Source organism: Durio zibethinus, chromosome 4 (genome assembly GCF_047325235.1).
Source record: "Durio zibethinus cultivar Kanyao isolate XHJ-2024 chromosome 4, ASM4732523v1, whole genome shotgun sequence".
NCBI classification, from domain to species: Eukaryota; Viridiplantae; Streptophyta; class Magnoliopsida; order Malvales; family Malvaceae; genus Durio; species Durio zibethinus.
The window spans coordinates 34,820,924-34,837,553 of NC_143165.1; the positions used below are offsets into that span (position 1 = coordinate 34,820,924).

At 31.4% G+C, this 16,630-nt stretch overlaps 2 protein-coding genes across 3 annotated transcripts; both read right to left on the reverse strand.

Annotated features, from left to right (window-relative positions):
• Window positions 1-483: 483 nt before the first annotated feature.
• Window positions 484-3,489, reverse strand: LOC111288373 (protein TIFY 6B-like). The gene is made up of 7 exons (XM_022879253.2): window positions 3,229-3,489; window positions 2,576-2,748; window positions 2,041-2,330; window positions 1,853-1,943; window positions 1,416-1,752; window positions 1,115-1,169; window positions 484-878 (listed from the first exon to the last, which is right to left on the reverse strand). The coding sequence occupies exons 1-7, from the start codon at window positions 3,314-3,316 to the stop codon at window positions 806-808; spliced, it is 1,107 nt and encodes a 368-aa protein (XP_022734988.2). The 5' UTR covers window positions 3,317-3,489; the 3' UTR covers window positions 484-805.
• Window positions 3,490-10,554: 7,065 nt separating this feature from the next.
• LOC111287003 (plant UBX domain-containing protein 2-like) lies at window positions 10,555-15,420 on the reverse strand. 2 transcript variants are annotated; one of them, XM_022877136.2, is made up of 4 exons: window positions 14,073-15,420; window positions 12,941-13,873; window positions 11,697-11,975; window positions 10,555-11,002 (listed from the first exon to the last, which is right to left on the reverse strand). In XM_022877136.2, exons 2-4 carry the CDS (start codon window positions 13,853-13,855, stop codon window positions 10,763-10,765), a joined length of 1,434 nt encoding a protein of 477 aa, XP_022732871.2. In that variant the 5' UTR covers window positions 13,856-13,873; window positions 14,073-15,420; the 3' UTR covers window positions 10,555-10,762. The 2 variants fall into 2 exon arrangements, with proteins under 2 accessions (XP_022732871.2, XP_022732872.2); XM_022877137.2 differs by having other exon boundaries at window positions 10,852-10,989; window positions 12,941-14,459.
• Window positions 15,421-16,630: the final 1,210 nt, after the last annotated feature.

Sequence of the window (16,630 nt, forward strand, 5' to 3'; positions counted from 1 at the left end):
AAAAGACACAAAGATGTCTAACTAAACCCTAAACCAATCCAATTCTCTTTCTAGGCTGTAATAATTCCTGCTAAAAATGAACCAAGCATGAAACTTGTTACTAAATGCTAGGCCTGGCCAAATAACAGGAACTAAACTAAAAAGTAACTTCTAAACTAGATAAGGGGTTGTACAGACTATGACCAGCCAACCAACCCCGATTAAACAAAACTTCAACCCTAAGTTTTCTTTTTTTTTTTTGGGTGAAAGATTGAGAACTCAAATTGGGTATGATTTTATTACAAAACAATCTCTGACAAAATCCAAACCAAACCCTGACATGGGACACTACTGTCATAACCAAAGGTACTAGAATTTAGAAATATTAAATGGAATATTTTTGCCAATGTTAGCCTATCATTGTTTAGTTAACAAAATGTTGAAAAATACTCAAAAAAAAAAAAAAAAAAGGGCAAGAAAACAAAGCTTTAGATGATTCAGAACTAAACAGAAGAAAATACAAAATCTTATCATTATATTATTTCTACCATGTAACAACAATTGGATGGGTTACAAAGTAGCAAATTGTCCACATTTAATGTAGAGAAAACAAAAAGGGTATAACCCTAAACCAACTTCACATAAACTTAGTTGCAGAGAGTCAAGGATTACAGTGTTTTTAATTAGAGAAACAAAAAGCTAGTTGCTTACATTTTTGACACACTACATAAAAACTTGCATCAATGCCAAATCATAAATCATGGTTACCCTTCTTGCTTGCCAGAGAGAGAACAATCCAACCCTGCTGCAGAGATTGCAGCAGAGTTCATGCATTTGATTCTGGAGTAGCACAATGTGGAGACTTCTTGCTCAGATCGTATGGTGCTGCAATCGTAGCCCTACAACAGCAAATAATGAGCTTTATTCGAGCACGAGATCAGAGATCCAGCTTCTATTAACAACATTAAACATATATAAAACTTGATAACCAAGGTTTAATTTATTGCATCTTATAATCTTGCAACTTCTGGCTTTCTACTATGATACAATCAAAACATAGCCAACTAGTAGTTTGAAAGTTTTCAATAGCCATATTTAAGATGAAAATACAAAAATATCTTGTACAACAACTAACCTTGCCTTGCGCTTCTCCAAAAACCGAGCCAAGGAAGCTTTGCGAGCCTGTGGAACTGTAGGCAAACAATTCAGAGTCATTTATAAATGAATTTCATTGATAAATCATGTTCCAAACAGTAAATTTAGCTAAAAACATGCAAGCTGACATCAACGCCTACTTATGTATTCTGTAATTTCTGGCATGTGCATGGTTAGAAAAATGGTCGAAATGGTCAGAAAAAGTTTGGTTTCTTCAAGATCAGAAACTGGTTCCTTGAAGACAACACAGAACAGCAATCGTTAAGAGTATAAGCGCATACCAGAAGGCATCATGCCGGTTGCAGCAACAGATCCCATGGTATTCACCAATTTTGGAGGCTCCACTTTGCTAATAGGGGTTGTTGGGCTTCCTGTGGTCTTGCATACCATCAGTTCATCGTTGCTACTGGACCCGCTCCTGGACTGAGCACCAGTATGAGATGAAACAGATAGAGGACTTGACATACCAGAGCACAGTTGTGTATTTATGAGCTGGTTCGCAGAAACACTATCAACATGAACTGGCTTTGGAATAGATGTCTCGACATGGGCTTTTGGATGTACCACATTAGAAGCCATGGAAGACCCATTCCCAGCATGGAACATGATAGCCTCAGCCTGGATAAGATGCAAAAAAAGTAACTTTCTAACCTTTCCACTGATCAATAGACTGCAACTAACAAAAGCTCTTTCCTGAAAGAGAAAGAAATTGTAGCACCTTCTCGGGGGTGATATCATCATAGACATTCACTGTACCCGCATAAAAGATAGTCAATTGAGAAGGTGATCCAGAGGCCCTGACACTTTTCCTAATGACAAAAATAAAATTCGGACCAAGTTTTAATATCTTATTGTCAACATTTTGACTAAAGTAACTGAACTCAAGCATAAAATCTTTAAGTTTACCATGGTTCAATGTTTCCACCAACAGAACCAAGGGTGGGAAGAATTGAATGTGGAGTTATCACTGGAATTCCTCCAAGTAATTGTGGTGTCTTGGTAGTAACGGGCAAATTTTGAGTAATAAAATTATTCTTCATGAACGGGTTGCTCACAGAAACAGAAATGGCCTGGTTTGAGACCGGAAACATCTTCATATCATAAGGACATTGAACAGGTCGTACATCATGCTGAACAGAAGAAGCTGTCAATGAAAAATGATTGCCACCTTGTTGCCCTTTGTGATTGAAGGATTTCTAGATGGCAAAAACCAACAGGGACAAGTGAAAATAATGTCAGTTGACTACTGACATAGAGTTAGAGACATTGCCAACCAATAAATTAAGAAGCAATCCGAAAAAAACCCATGTAAATTAAGGTGCAGCTCTATCTGAATAATGGAGCAATGTCTAAAAAAGGTCATTCCTCCCATAATTTCATAAAGCCAAGAAATAGATTTTTCATTTTAGAAAAAGAAAAAGATATAGGAAAGCTGCCAAACCTGAACTTCAGCAGCATCTGCTGTTGAGATAGGCATGAATCCAGGGGATACTAATGAGTCAGATCCATTTTTTTTAGTTTTATCTCCTTGAGCAAAATTAAAAGTCATCAGATGTGGAACAGCAGAAACCTTGTTTGAAAAGGGCCATTGTATCCCTGAGCTTTTAGTAAAACCTAAAATCCCAAATAAAAATGACAAACACCACCAAAATTAGATGCATGGAAAGCCATATGTAAAGATAAACATCGAAATGCAGGCACAACTTTCATAAATGGCATAATTAATTGCAAGAAATGTCCAAACAAAACTAAGTTATCTATGACCAATCACCAATAACCAAAAGAAAAGAAAAGAAAAAAAAAACTTGTTTTCATAGCACAGTGCTGACAATTGGAATTTTTATCAGAATTATCCAAAGAAAGAAAGAAAGAAAGAAATTGAATTCAATTAACAATTCTTATAACAAATATCCATTCATTTAATCCATTCTATTTTTCCACTCCAATATCTTAATTCCACCATCCAAACAAGACAAAAAAAAAAAAAAAAACTCTAAATTCTACAGTCAACCAAATTTCAGAACAAACAAAAAGTCACCAACAACCCAAAGGAAAAAGAAATAAAAGAACCAAAAAAGAGAAGAAGATACACACCAGTTTCTTTGTACCCATTAGTGTTAACCTCTTCCTTAACCATAGCCAATGATTCTTTTAAGTTCAAACCCAGAAAATCTCTCTCCATTTTTCTTTCACCCTCTTAATCCAAAATTCAAGCAAAACCCACCTCAAAACTCCGACCAAAAACCCACATAAACAAAAGTATTCCACTTTCTCAAATCCCCGCTTCTCTTCTTCCTTCTCCACCAAACATGAAAAAACAAAGCCAATGACCAAAGCTTTGCAAGTTGCAACTACAGAAAAAATGACGAAGGCACAGAGAGACTTGTTTTATAGAAGATCTTTAGTACCGTTTTTTCTTTTTTTAATCAAGTGTGGGAATTACCGGAAATAACCGGTAAGGTAACCGGATAAGCCTCAGCTTAACACTTGCATTGAGGCTTCCCGACACGACTTGTCCGGTGGTGCAGCACATTTGTACTGTCTTTGGTCTGAGGGATTGACACATGTGCTGACACGTGACGAGTTTTTGTCTCCTCACTCGTGAGTCGTGACTTAATTGCAACGTGTATGTTGCCGATTTTAAATTATTTTAATAATTATTTTTTGTTGGCCGATTAATCGGGAAATAACTGCGTAGTACTCGCCGTTTTTTTATCTACAGTTCTTGGGACGGGAAATGATTCGTCGGACTCTAGCCTTCATGCTCTTTTTTTTTTTCGTAATAAAAAATCAAATTTTCTTTTTATAAATCTGAGAAAGGAAATAATTGAAACCGGTTTGAAAAATCGCACGTGTTGATATTAGGAACTAAATGTAATATATCATTAATTAATAATTTTTTCCTTCTTAGTCTTGTTGTTTGGCATAATTAATAAGATTAGTTTATATTAATTTATTAAATTTAGTAAATAATTATAAAAAATATTTTAAAAAATTTTAATTAAATAAATAAATTATAAATGTAATAAAATTTATTTATATTAAATTTTTTACAATTAAAAAAAAAATACATAAACCCTCTCAAGTTCCTTTCTAATTAATAAGCTTTTTTTCTTTGAATTATTTCAAAGAAAACACACATGTAATAATTAAATTTATTGATTTTAAAAAGAGAAACCAAAACATTATTTCCTTAAAAAAAATTATCGGATATATCAACATTTGGGTGGTCCATTTTGCTAAAATCAATGTCCTATCAAATATTTTCAATGCTCACCTAAGTCTACTCATCATCTATATGAACCTATGGGACCAAATTGCTTATTAACATGTAGAAAATTATTTAAAAAATGTAGAAAGTTACTACATATTTTTCAATATTTATAATGTGTAGAATCTTAAAGTTTTCGATTCAAGATTCAAACTTGATAGAATAATTTAATAAATGGGTTATATATATATATATATATATTAGCATGCATAGCAATGAGGAATATCTCAATGCAAAAAGAAAAAAAATTCAAAAACTTTATATTAGGTCTGGGGTTAAGGTCTCACAGTGCTAGTGTTTTGTTGTTTGTTTATTTAATTAATTTATTCTAGCTTATGTATATTAAATTTTTTTTGAAAAAAAAATCTGATTATTATTGAGTAACTGATTTCAGGATTGGAATTTCGGATTATATTTTTCTATTTTAGAGGCATTAAAATATTATTGCATGCATCTATGAAATGGTCCAACTGAAAGCTCTGGCCAGAAGGGGATGAAGTACATTTAAAAATAATAATAATAAATAAAATAGAATAAGGCAATAAGCTCTGGTAGGTTGGTTGAACTATTCTTTTGTTTCTTTTTTTATAAATAAAAATAAAATAAAATTTCATGTTTATTAAATTAAACTACTCCATTACCTGCCAATCTTCAACAAAAATTATCATAATAAAAAGATATAAAATATGATACTCCTAGTTGGAGGGACTTTTGAAACAATAATGCAAACTCATCTTGCTGATTTTTCCAATTAATTCTTTGAATATGTTTTATTTTGTAATTAAAATATATGAATTTTAAAATTAATTAAATTGATTCCTATAATTATTTTAAAATATAATATTTAATAAATTTAAATTTTAAATATTAATATTTATAATTTTTTCTATCATTTTTAAATTATGATATATATATATATATATATATATATATATATATATATATATACACACGCACAAACTCAAGTAAAAACTCCATTAAAAGTATTTGTTTTAAGAAAATGTGCTCATTAGCTATATACATTTTTATAAGGTATGGGGCATATATTATTATGGAGGTGGCCCCTATAAATCTAAAAATATTTTATTTTAAAATAATTTTATTAATTTATTTCTCTTTTTCTTTCTTGTTGTCCACTCCAAGTTGACGAAGTACTTATCCTATATACCTAACCCCCCTGTTTCTACTTTATTATTCGGCATTTGACAGGGATTTACGATAAAGTTGCTTTATTAGATGATTTTTTTTTTTGGTGTGTGAGAATAATTTTTTTCATACCACATAACATGCATGTGGATTACTTTACTCAACAATATTGTAATTTGCTTTTTTGAGTTTGTGCAACTGTTGTAGTAACCAAATATTCCCTGTCAATGTTGATGTGAAGCCAGGCATGTGTTATATATATTTTAAATGTACACTAGGAAATAATTGAGAACAATTTTTAAGTCAACAAAGTAGAAATGAATTGATATTAGTTAATACTTTCTTCTTCTTTTTCATTTTTTTAATACATGAAGTTTCGTGCCAATGAAGTTTTAATTTAGTATCAGGTTTTAAAATTATAATGTATTAGATTGGGTCTCTAAGTTTTTAAATTTTTGTTATATTGGTATCTAAAATTCTTTTTATCATAATAGTTCATAAACTTTAATTTCGTAAGTAAATTAACTCAAAAAATTAATTTTATTAGAAAAAAATTAACATGTTTTAAATTACTAATAAAATAAACTTGATTATCAATAAAATTTTATATCTTTAACTTGATTTTTTTTTTACATCATGATATATTGGTCACATTAGATATCATTTTAAAACAAAAAGAAAATAATTTCATTTTTTAACATAGATAATAAAAATTTGAAGAAGGTAGCTTCTTTTAAATAAAAAAAAAAAAACACTAGATGATTTTTTAGAGATTAAATTTTGAGATTCAATCTTTGTAATCGTTTTAAATTGAATGATTGGAGTGTAATATTTAAGGTAATTGATTCAAAAAGTTCAATTGATTGAGGGTTTTGTGTTTATGACAATTTATTTAGGTTTTAAAATTAAGAGTTTAGGGTAATCAATTCAGAAAGTATAATCAATTTGGGGTTTTGTGTTTAAGACAATCGATTTAGGATTTAAAATTTGAGGTTTAGATTAGTGACAGTATGTGTTAAATGTCTGAAGATAGGACATTAAAATCGACTCATAAAATGAGAAATTGATTTAGAATGCGGGACATTAGACTACAAATTTCAGATGAGGCAAATTTCAAATTTATCCATATAACTTTACATGTATTTATGTTTGATATAATATTGATTTTTTATGGTTTTTAGTTAGTTGAATATTGTATTTTAGTATTGTTTGTATTCGGTTGGGTTTTGTGATGTTTGTATTTCTTAAATAATTATTGATTTAAAACTTGAGATAGATTTATTCTTTGCCATTTGAAGAGGATTAAAGAAGGGAATAAAAAGATTGAAGCAATTTCGTTAAATACTCAAAAGAAGTCATATGATTTCGAACCCACACTATAATCCTTCTTTGTTTCTATCAACTATTTTTTTTTTTTTGTCTTTTTCTTAAATTTTTAGAGAAGCTAGCTTTTTGAATTTTTTTTTATTTTAGTTAAAAATAAAAGTGTTAATTTTTTTTTTGTTTTAGGTTTATATTTGATATGGTCAATACGGCATGACGTGAAAAAAAAAAAAAAAAGGTTAAAGAAGTGAAATTTTGTTGTTAGTTAGCGTTATTTGATTGGTCATTTATAACACCTTATTTGATCCTAGAATTATTATACTTTTTTTAATGTGATACCTAAAAAAAAAAATTCTATTTAAGTGCCTAAACTTTATTTCCATATACGGAGATACCATAACCCCTTAACACTTTTAGATAATGTTGATGTGGTATTTAAATATTAATATAGATAATATGTGGCTGTCATATAATCTAAAATATGACTACTCGTGTAATTTTTTAAAAAAATTGAAATAAAATTTTTAAGAAATTTTTTTTTATTTTTTAAAAATGACATGTGATAACCACATCACTATCACATAATTATCACATGTCATTTACATTGGTATTTAAGTATCACATCAATATTATTTAACGGTATTAAAAGGATTGAGATAATTTAATACACGAAAATAAAATTTAAATACCACATTAAAAAAATTTAAATTAAATACCATATTAAAAAATTACAATAATTTAAAAGTCAAATGAAGGATTATCCTTTTTTTTTTTTTTAATACGGGGAACTATAAAAAATCGAACCCAATTTCCTCTAACATTAGAGTTCATATTAAATTTGTTTAATTAGGCATATATATATATATTACATAATATTATATAATATATAGAATATTAAATTTATCAAGATTCAAAAACAATAAAATGGTTTGTTATAACAATTTCAAGCTCAATTTTGTTTTTATTTTTGTTTTTTTTTTCTCCGGCTGTTACTGTTTGATTAAACATCAAGTTGAACCGAAACAAACCGACTATCAGCCTTGTTTGTAGCTTCCAGATTTTTATAATATTAAGTTTGAACCAAGCTTATTTAAAGTTAAATTCTAAATTTTACAGATTTAACCTAACAATTATTATTCTTCTTTGAGGGTATAAAAACTTAAGATACATATTATTTTTCTTTTGAATTTCCACATATGTAAATTGAAATTAAAAAAAAACCTTTGATACTAATATTCGTGATATGTTAATAGAATATTAAATTTTTAATTTTAATGATTAATATTCAATTCATGATTGTTTCAAATAAAAAAAAAAGATTTTGTTAAGAGTACTAGAGTTCTATTTTACCCTTAATAGATAAATTAATTCAATTTTTGACATACATATACATATATATATATATATATATATATATATATATGATATCACTTTGGACGAATCCTACAGGGGTTTATGATTGCAGGGTTTAGGTGGTCTCTTGCTAGATCACAAGTGAATTGATTAAATTCTTGATTCTAAACCCTTTTTGCAAATTAAAAAAAAAAATCAATTTGATGACAAGGTGTCTAATTAATGTTAACAAAAAAAATAAAATTCGGATTTGACGTAACTCTTAAATATTGGCATGTGTCAGATAAATATGTGCAAATTTTTTAAAAAATTTTTTTCATATATTTGAAAAATGAAATTATCATATTCATATCCCGATTTAATATTTAAAAATAATAAAAAGTTGAAGCTATAAAAATTAAGAGAGAACCTCTTAAGGGAAAAAGGTTATGAAGAACTGATAAGAACTTCTATCACAGCCTTTATATCTCCCATTTAATCAAATAACTTTTGTCACAGCTTGTTCTTCTGATTTAATTACTCGAAATAATTTTGTTTAATAATTTTAATATTGTTTCTCTTCTGTGACCCACCATTTGCATTTGTGGTTTCAATTTTTCAAAGAAGCTTTTAATTAGTTTATTGACAGTGTATGATGAAGTAATCATAATCTTAATTTGAAAATTAAAATAACGTCACTATCCGAATCCAACATGATAATGGATAGTACTATAATCTATACCAAGAAAATAAATAAATAATGTTCCCAAAAGAAAAAAAATGAATAACACGTTCGCCAAGCCTGCATCAATCCTTTTTTTTTCTCCCTTAGGTTCCATCAATTGACTTGTTTTGGAACAAAAAATTTGTGAAATTCATGTCTTCTTTTGAATTGTCATGTTCAAAAACCTCAACATATAATCACTGGTTGCTTTTTTATTTCTTCAATTTCAATGGTGGTGCAGGAAAGTAAGCAATAACTTGTTTAGGACAAGCACGTCATGTTCAATGCAGAATCAATGAATCATCAATGAATAATTATACTAACAATAATTCAGTATTTTATGGCTACTTTTTTTGGGGGAAGCTTGGGAGAGAGGAGAATTTGTAAGAAATGCTGTTTGGGACAATTATTCATTGGACCACTAACATGCTGATTTCTTGACTGTTTTTGAAGCACATGTGAAACTTGCTTTCTCTAGATATGGCTTTTTCGAGGTGGTCCTCAGATCCTGTAAAAAAGATTTTTCCCACGTGATCTGATCTGCTTCTACTTGTTTCCAAGACCCTCAAACCCCAAAGTTAGCTTACAAATTTGTTTTAGTTTTTATCAGCAAAACTGCCCCCCTGATTGGTTTGGCAAACATGATTCTTGTGGATTGTGTGCCAAAATTATAATGTCAAAATTTCAGAAGGATTCAAGATTTCTTTTTGCACCATGGATATTGGTTTCTTCTTCAAGTAGTAAATCCAGCCATGAGAATTTTATATAGAAAACAATGGGTTGTCAGAAATATGGAAGATCCATATCAAGACAAAAAAGCTAGTGAAAATCCATCGTGATTCTGTTTGAGGCATGATTATTTTCTCATTCACAGTAATTGTAGACCGGTAATTGTACACCTTTTGAAACATGTAAGCTTGGTTTGACTGTTTTCGGTATGGTTTAGCTTGCTTTCGGCCAGTTTAGGCGTAAAATACTTAGCCTTTTTGTGTGGGTATGATCCACATATTCCATCAATAGACATTTTTTTTTTATCAAATTGATCTTATTATTATGCAGTTCTTACCGGCTAAGAAATTTAATAAGTTTATAAAGCAACATGGCATAGACGAAAGAAAGCATTGAAGCAATAACAAATAGTTTAGTATCAAACTTAGATAAAGTTTTTTAGGTGAAGATGAAAGCTTTCTTTTTTTTTTCAAATAATTTAATAAAAAATTTAAATAGATAAATTGATAAAATTTTATATGAAAATTAATAATATATAAAAAAAATTATTTATAATTTAAATTTGATCAATATTTATTCAACAGTAAAAATTTTATTAATATTTTTATTAAAAATATTTATTTAAAAATATATATTTAAAATTTTTTTAAAATTTTACACAATTTATACAATAAAATTTTTTAATCTTTCAATTTTAGTAAAAAAATGTATGATTTTTACCTAAAAAACATCATTTAAATCTTTCTCAATTGTTTGAGATATTCTAAATTTTTAATTTAAATAATAAAGATTTAATTTTTAATAAAAAGTTAATATGCAAATATATATTTGATTCGGAAGAAAATGATTGGAGCTAATTTTTTAAGAAAAAAAAATTGAATCAAACCCACACAAAGAAAACAAAAAACAAGTGGACTCAAGCCCCCACAGGGACTAACAATTCTTAAATAATGTACAAGGAGACAAAAATTCAGGCTTTGGTGACAAATTACAAAATGAAGAATTGACAGCTTCAAAACCAATGCATAGAGTTTCATTAATGCTGTGTTTTCCCAAGAAATAGAGAAAAGGTAGATAAAAGCTTATGCTGTTGGAGCAGATGCTCAATCGGTTACAAGGGGTTCAATGATTCCCAGGAGTTGATTAGAAAGCCCTGTGAAGACGAAGGAATCTGTTTCAATAGGCTTGAACTTAATAAGTGCTGAAGGGACCAAATCCTCTTCCTCTAGCGTTCTGGCTTTCTCTCCTGCCACAGGAAAAGAAGGGATCACCTGCCGCTTAACCGGGACGTGATCTAACAGTTCAAACTCCAAGCAGGGTTCTTTCAGTGCTGAGCTGACAAACTGAAGATCAGAAAGAGCACAAATCATTTGACAATCTAACAGTGCACATTATGTGATGAACCAAAGCTTGCTTCTTAGTAGGACACTAAGCTTAAATATCATATTATAGTAAACCTGGAAATTTCTTGGAAATACTGAACACTACCACGGGAAAAGAAGTATTTTAATTCATTACACCAGAAACTCCAAATTATATGTCTATTTAAAATACTATTCACAACACTTTATCTTGTAGGGGTAAAATTGTTCACAATTAAGCTATAGCAAATTTCAAGGAATTTAAATGCAGACAAAATTTTCTATTCTAAAAACACCTCCCATCACCTTGACTTGTGGGAATGAGACCAAGCCACCACCACCTAAATAATAATAAAATAAATAACAAAGCATTTGGTGCAAGATGCATTATCATATGATAAACTGAAAAAAATGCAACAAACTAATGCTAGATGCAGGAAGCACTGCCAATTATTTCTAATGCAGTAGAGCTGTGCAATTAAGTTTCTCTTTTTGATACCAAAATAGTAAAGTAAAGATAATGTCAGTGGGAAAAACATTGCTGACATTCAACAGTTGTACCCGTAGATGAAGATTAGTAATATGAAACAAGGCCTCAAAATTTGTTTAAATATCAAACAAGTGTTTTTAACTCAATTGAAGAAACTAATATGAACAACTAGGCAAGAGGACTAACCTCATAAAGAGCACTAGTTGGCTCCCAAGGAGCAAAAACACCTTGAAGCACAACTCCATCAGGAAACTGGATGCGAATTATTGTTCTTCTATATCTCCTCCTGGCTGCTTTTGCCTGCTTTTCCTTGTAAGATTTAGGGATTAAAAGTTGGGATTCTGCAATCTTTTTCTTTCTCATATCTGCTTCTCTCTTTAACTCTTCAACCGATAGGTTATAGAAAGAATCTGGTAGCTCGATTTTTGCTGCTACACTCTCAGGTACAGAGAAGAAGACCCGGATCTATAATGACAAAATTCATGTTCTGAGTTAGACAAATATGCCACAAGACCTAATGAAAATGTAAAAGAATAAAGTTAAATGGTAAGAACAATATGAGACAGGTGATGAGGGTGACTAATAACATCTAATATCTTGATTAAGCAACAGTGTAAAAATTGTGCATATTCACTAAATATCAACATTCAACAAATTAAAAGGAGAATGAACAAGAAAATTACAAGCAAGTTCACAAAAAAAAAAAAAAAATCAAAAGCAAAAAAGTGAAACAATTTAATAGAAAGCAATGTGGTCAAGTTTCCTATAATTTATGATTTACACAAACCATAAACAAACGCAATTTTCAGTAATATTCTAGAAGGATAGCAGGATAGTGATCTCATACATAAAGAATAGCAGGGTGAATTATGGACAACATTTCTAGGAACTTTATCCAATAAGCTAGTATTAGGATAAATTTTATCCTTTTGATAAAAGAACTTCTATAAAAGGGCCACACAAACAAATTCTTTCAGCATATTCATTTCAATAACCAAATATTACCTGTGTGTGAACAATCACAGAATGAACCACTCAACGATAATTAAGAGATTACCAATAGTTTCTTCAGTCTGTTGAGGTGCGCAGGTATACATAAAGTTTCTGATTACCGCCTGGATAGGCAGGTTTGGTTATTTATTTCATTATAAATTTGTCATTAAATTAGTAGAGTGGTTGAGAAATTGAAACCTTCATGGATATTTATATTGTATCAATGTACATAGTATTATAAGTACATATGGTAAATCAATAAATACCTTACTGGCTGCACTGGAGCACAGATTAAAGCTCTGTTCATGTGTTGTTGTGATGTAAATTTAGAGAGCCTCGGGCTCTATTAATGTGATGTAAATTGAATGCACATAAAAACAAAGTGATCTCCTGGTTAAAAGCATTATCAGCAATAATCAACAAAACTTGTCATTTACCTGTCTGTCAATCTTCTTTGGCTCAACACTTTCCTCTTTCTCAGCTGGAGCTGCAGGGGCAATATTCTCATTCTTCTTAAGTTGTTCTATCTTTCCCGGTTCCAACAACGTTATTGTCTTATTAATCAAACTGATCTGCTCCTCTCTAGGAATTTCCATGACCGCCCACACTTCCCCTCCTTCCTCCTTCAATTCAAACCCAACAAACTCCAACAGCTCAACTCCTCCCGCCACCTCACCGATCGCCTCCCTTATCTTCGGATTACTCATACGAATCTTCCTAAACTTGTCATTCCCAGGTTCCTTAACTATATTCCTCAACAACCTGAGAACCACATCAACTGACCCTTCTGGTGGCTTCCCTGAAATAAATGAACCAATAAAAGCCTCCAATTCACTTCTAGACTTTTCCAACTCATTCTCATTGGATCCCGAATCGCCATCAAGGCCTTTACGATCCAATGAATTAGTGTTAACACAAGTTTCTACATGTATAGACACCTCCTCCTCAGACCTATAAGAAGCACCACAAATTGGACACTCAAACACGTTTAAGGTAAAAGCATTTTTTGATACCTTGCTAGAAGTGATCAATAAGCCGTAAGGATCAAACCCATTTTCCGTTTTGCGAATTGGTCCAGGATTATTGATAGAACTGGGCTTGTTTTGATCAGTATTTGGTGGTTTTGAAGGCAAAACAGGCTTAGAATTCGAAGAGGATGAAGAAGGGTTAGGCTTTGGATTGGGAGTTTGAGATTGGGTGGGACGGGTAAGAACGGGGTTAACAGATCCAGATGAAGAGGAACCCAGGACTCTACCTTGGCCCTTGAATTTACCAGAAGAAGAAGAAGATGATGAAAATTGGTTGTTGACTTTTTTCATGAGCCCCTTCCACTTATCTTTCATCTCATCCATTATCTGGGTATTATTCACCTGGTTTGATGCTCCAAATTGAATAATAATAATAATTCAAAAAGTAACAAACAATATAGATCAAGAATCAAGAACAAAAAGGGTAATTAAAGAAGCAAATTTATATCCAAAAAGGAAAAAGGTTGGATTGGTTGATGAAGCAGCTTGGGGAAATTATAGCAGAGAAATTAGACGGTAGATTTTGTAGCAATGAGATTACCTCGGAAGATCAGAAGAAAAGCGCCAGCAGAGTCCGGAGAAGACTTTGTATTTTTTCGATAACGAATCCTAAGCGTTAAGGTAAATAGATGTTATTGGCGGTTGGGATTTGGGTGGAACCTTCTTCCGTCTGTAGCACAAACTTTGACTTGTTAAAGCTTCGATATCACGCTGTTCATCCGCGTCAGTCTCGCTAGTTAAAACCAATAAGATTCCACCACGTATTTAGGCCCACATATCTAGCTCTTTAGGCATTGGCCCGTTGCAAACAAGACAATGTTTTCCATGTTTACTTTTTGGGCAAGAAATTGAAGAAATAAAAGCTTTGAGTCAAGTTTTGGATCATCCATAAAAGAAGATTTGAAGCAACAAAAAGACTTGAAAAAGGAAAATCTTTTTCTGATCGAAGGAAAAGCAACTAAAAGCTTTTGCAAGATTGCCACCGCAATTGTTAGTATGTTTACATTCATTGACTTTCCAATCGATTAGGTCTTGTAATTAATGGATTATGTAGGCATTGTTGCATAGCGCCTTTATAATCCACCATTTTTAATCTGGTGTCTGAGCCCAGCGTTCCTATTCTTCAGAAATCTTTTTTGCAAAGAAAATTATAACATGAGAAAAAGAAAGGTGATTACCCGTACTTATAGTTAAACCCATAGCAGATGAATGTTTTCTTTTAAAATGACTGTATAAACTATCCAAACTAAACCTCGGATTCCAACAAACAAACCTGCTGCATGAACCAACAAGTCAGGCCTTCTTATGCCTGCTACCCTGCGGGCCTATTGCTGATGAACATGGTTAGCGAGTAGGCATTTACAAAGACAAGTTGTACCCGAAAAAAAGAACGTTAAGAAAGACATGCGCATTTGCAACTGTTTCACCATATTCTAGCAGAACTTGCATGATAAATTTCCTTTCGTTTCACGTCCCACCCAACAAACTAGCAACACTAGAAGTAATTGAACAAAGATCATTTTTACCGTTGTTCTGGCAGATAGCTATAGCTAATCCGAAACAACATTATTTGTGTTCCTTCTCCTGCAGATGTTTCTGCAGTTATTTTCAACCATTTCTTCATAACGCTGGCAAGTCAAGTGAATCTCATCTATAGATATAAAGGGAGTCTCTAGAATTTATCAAAATAATTTAAGAGTCAAGAAGAGCATCCAGGCCTTTGGCCGAAAGGTTCAGCACTCAGGCTTAAAGCCTTAGGCAGCCGCTGTTCTTCCAGTAAGTGCTGAGTTCTTCCTATGCCAGTAGCTTCAAAATCTTTGATTTAAATGTCATCATGAAAGCAGTATATGAGTGCAAGGTGATATTGCAGAGAACTCAGAATGGAGGCAAACCAAAAAGAAAAGTCTCAAAAGTTTACATAACAAAACTTCCCCCTAAACTGGTGAAAAACCTGACCACCATCCATAATGAAAAGCTATATAGCAAGGACTCCTATTAAAAAGTCTGACCATCATCTAGAATAATGAAATATATAGTTAAGCCACAGGCCTAGTTTCAAATGCATATTTCAACCATTTCTTAGGATGACTGCTGTACTGCACTACAAATATAGAGAGCTATAGGTAAGTATGCAATTTGAAGTGTTGGGTATTGTTGCTTCAATTCTGTTCGACCATCATCATCATGCAGTTTATATGGCAAGATATGGAATTTATATTTGGAATTCCTGCATTACATGCGAAAGTTGCCTGTGTTGTGACATCATTGACAACCAGTAAAAATTATTGCTTCAATTCAATTGAACCTCCAAATACTGCTTAACGCATAGACTGACCACCAGTCTTACCATGTTGACTATAAGATGATAAAATGGAAAGGATTGAGGCTGCAAAGTCCAACCCCTCAGTTCTCTTAGTGCACCTATAGGCTATAGCGCTCTTGCAGAGCACTACAATGGGGGCAATTTCATTTATCTTCACAATGGAAAAACCTATATTGAGCAGAAAATTGGAAAGAATAAAGCATTTAAAGACATACTCTTCAAGCAAAGTCAGAAAAACTATTGACCGAAGAAACAGTCTAGAAATCAATTATGAAAAAACTAAGTTTTTCCTAAACCATCTATTCATTTTAATGAAACAAATATGTTAGGTACAAAGTAGAAAGCAATAACAATAATGCAAAGCAGGTATCAAAACGACAATTAAGAATTGCCAAATGCCATCCATATAAGAATTATTTCATTATTTGCTTAGATCATTGATGATATAATGGGGCTCAAATCATAGGATAGATCATGTATTTGATGATACAATGGTCCTAAACACAGACCAATAGATGGAGGATCAGATTGAAAAGATAGACTGATTGAATAGTAACCATCTATAAACTTCAACCAGAGTTTTTCTCAGCAAAAATCATCTTTAACGCAGCAGTACATTCTGGCAGGCAGTGAACTTGGTAATATAAATAGTACATGAAAAATCCACGAAACTCCCAATTTGTAGCTAATCTTTTATAACCAATCTAGGGTAAGCGTAAGCTACATTGGCAAATCCTAATCAACTTGTTCTTAATTGAAAATTGCAGCCTAAAGCC

Excerpts from the sequence above, each read along its gene's own strand:
- LOC111288373 (XM_022879253.2), bottom strand. The coding sequence starts at position 3,316 with ATGGAGAGAGATTTTCTGGGTTTGAACTTAAAAGAATCATTGGCTATG. Across the intron at positions 1,170-1,415 it reads AACCGGCATGATGCCTTCTG|TTCCACAGGCTCGCAAAGCT; the intron begins GTATGCGCTTAT and ends GTTTGCCTACAG. Across the intron at positions 879-1,114 it reads TTGGAGAAGCGCAAGGCAAG|GGCTACGATTGCAGCACCAT; the intron begins GTTAGTTGTTGT and ends TTGCTGTTGTAG.
- LOC111287003 (XM_022877136.2), bottom strand. The coding sequence starts at position 13,855 with ATGGATGAGATGAAAGATAAGTGGAAGGGGCTCATGAAAAAAGTCAAC. Across the intron at positions 11,976-12,940 it reads CAAAGAAGATTGACAGACAG|ATCCGGGTCTTCTTCTCTGT; the intron begins GTAAATGACAAG and ends TTGTCATTATAG. Across the intron at positions 11,003-11,696 it reads CAACTAGTGCTCTTTATGAG|TTTGTCAGCTCAGCACTGAA; the intron begins GTTAGTCCTCTT and ends TCTGATCTTCAG.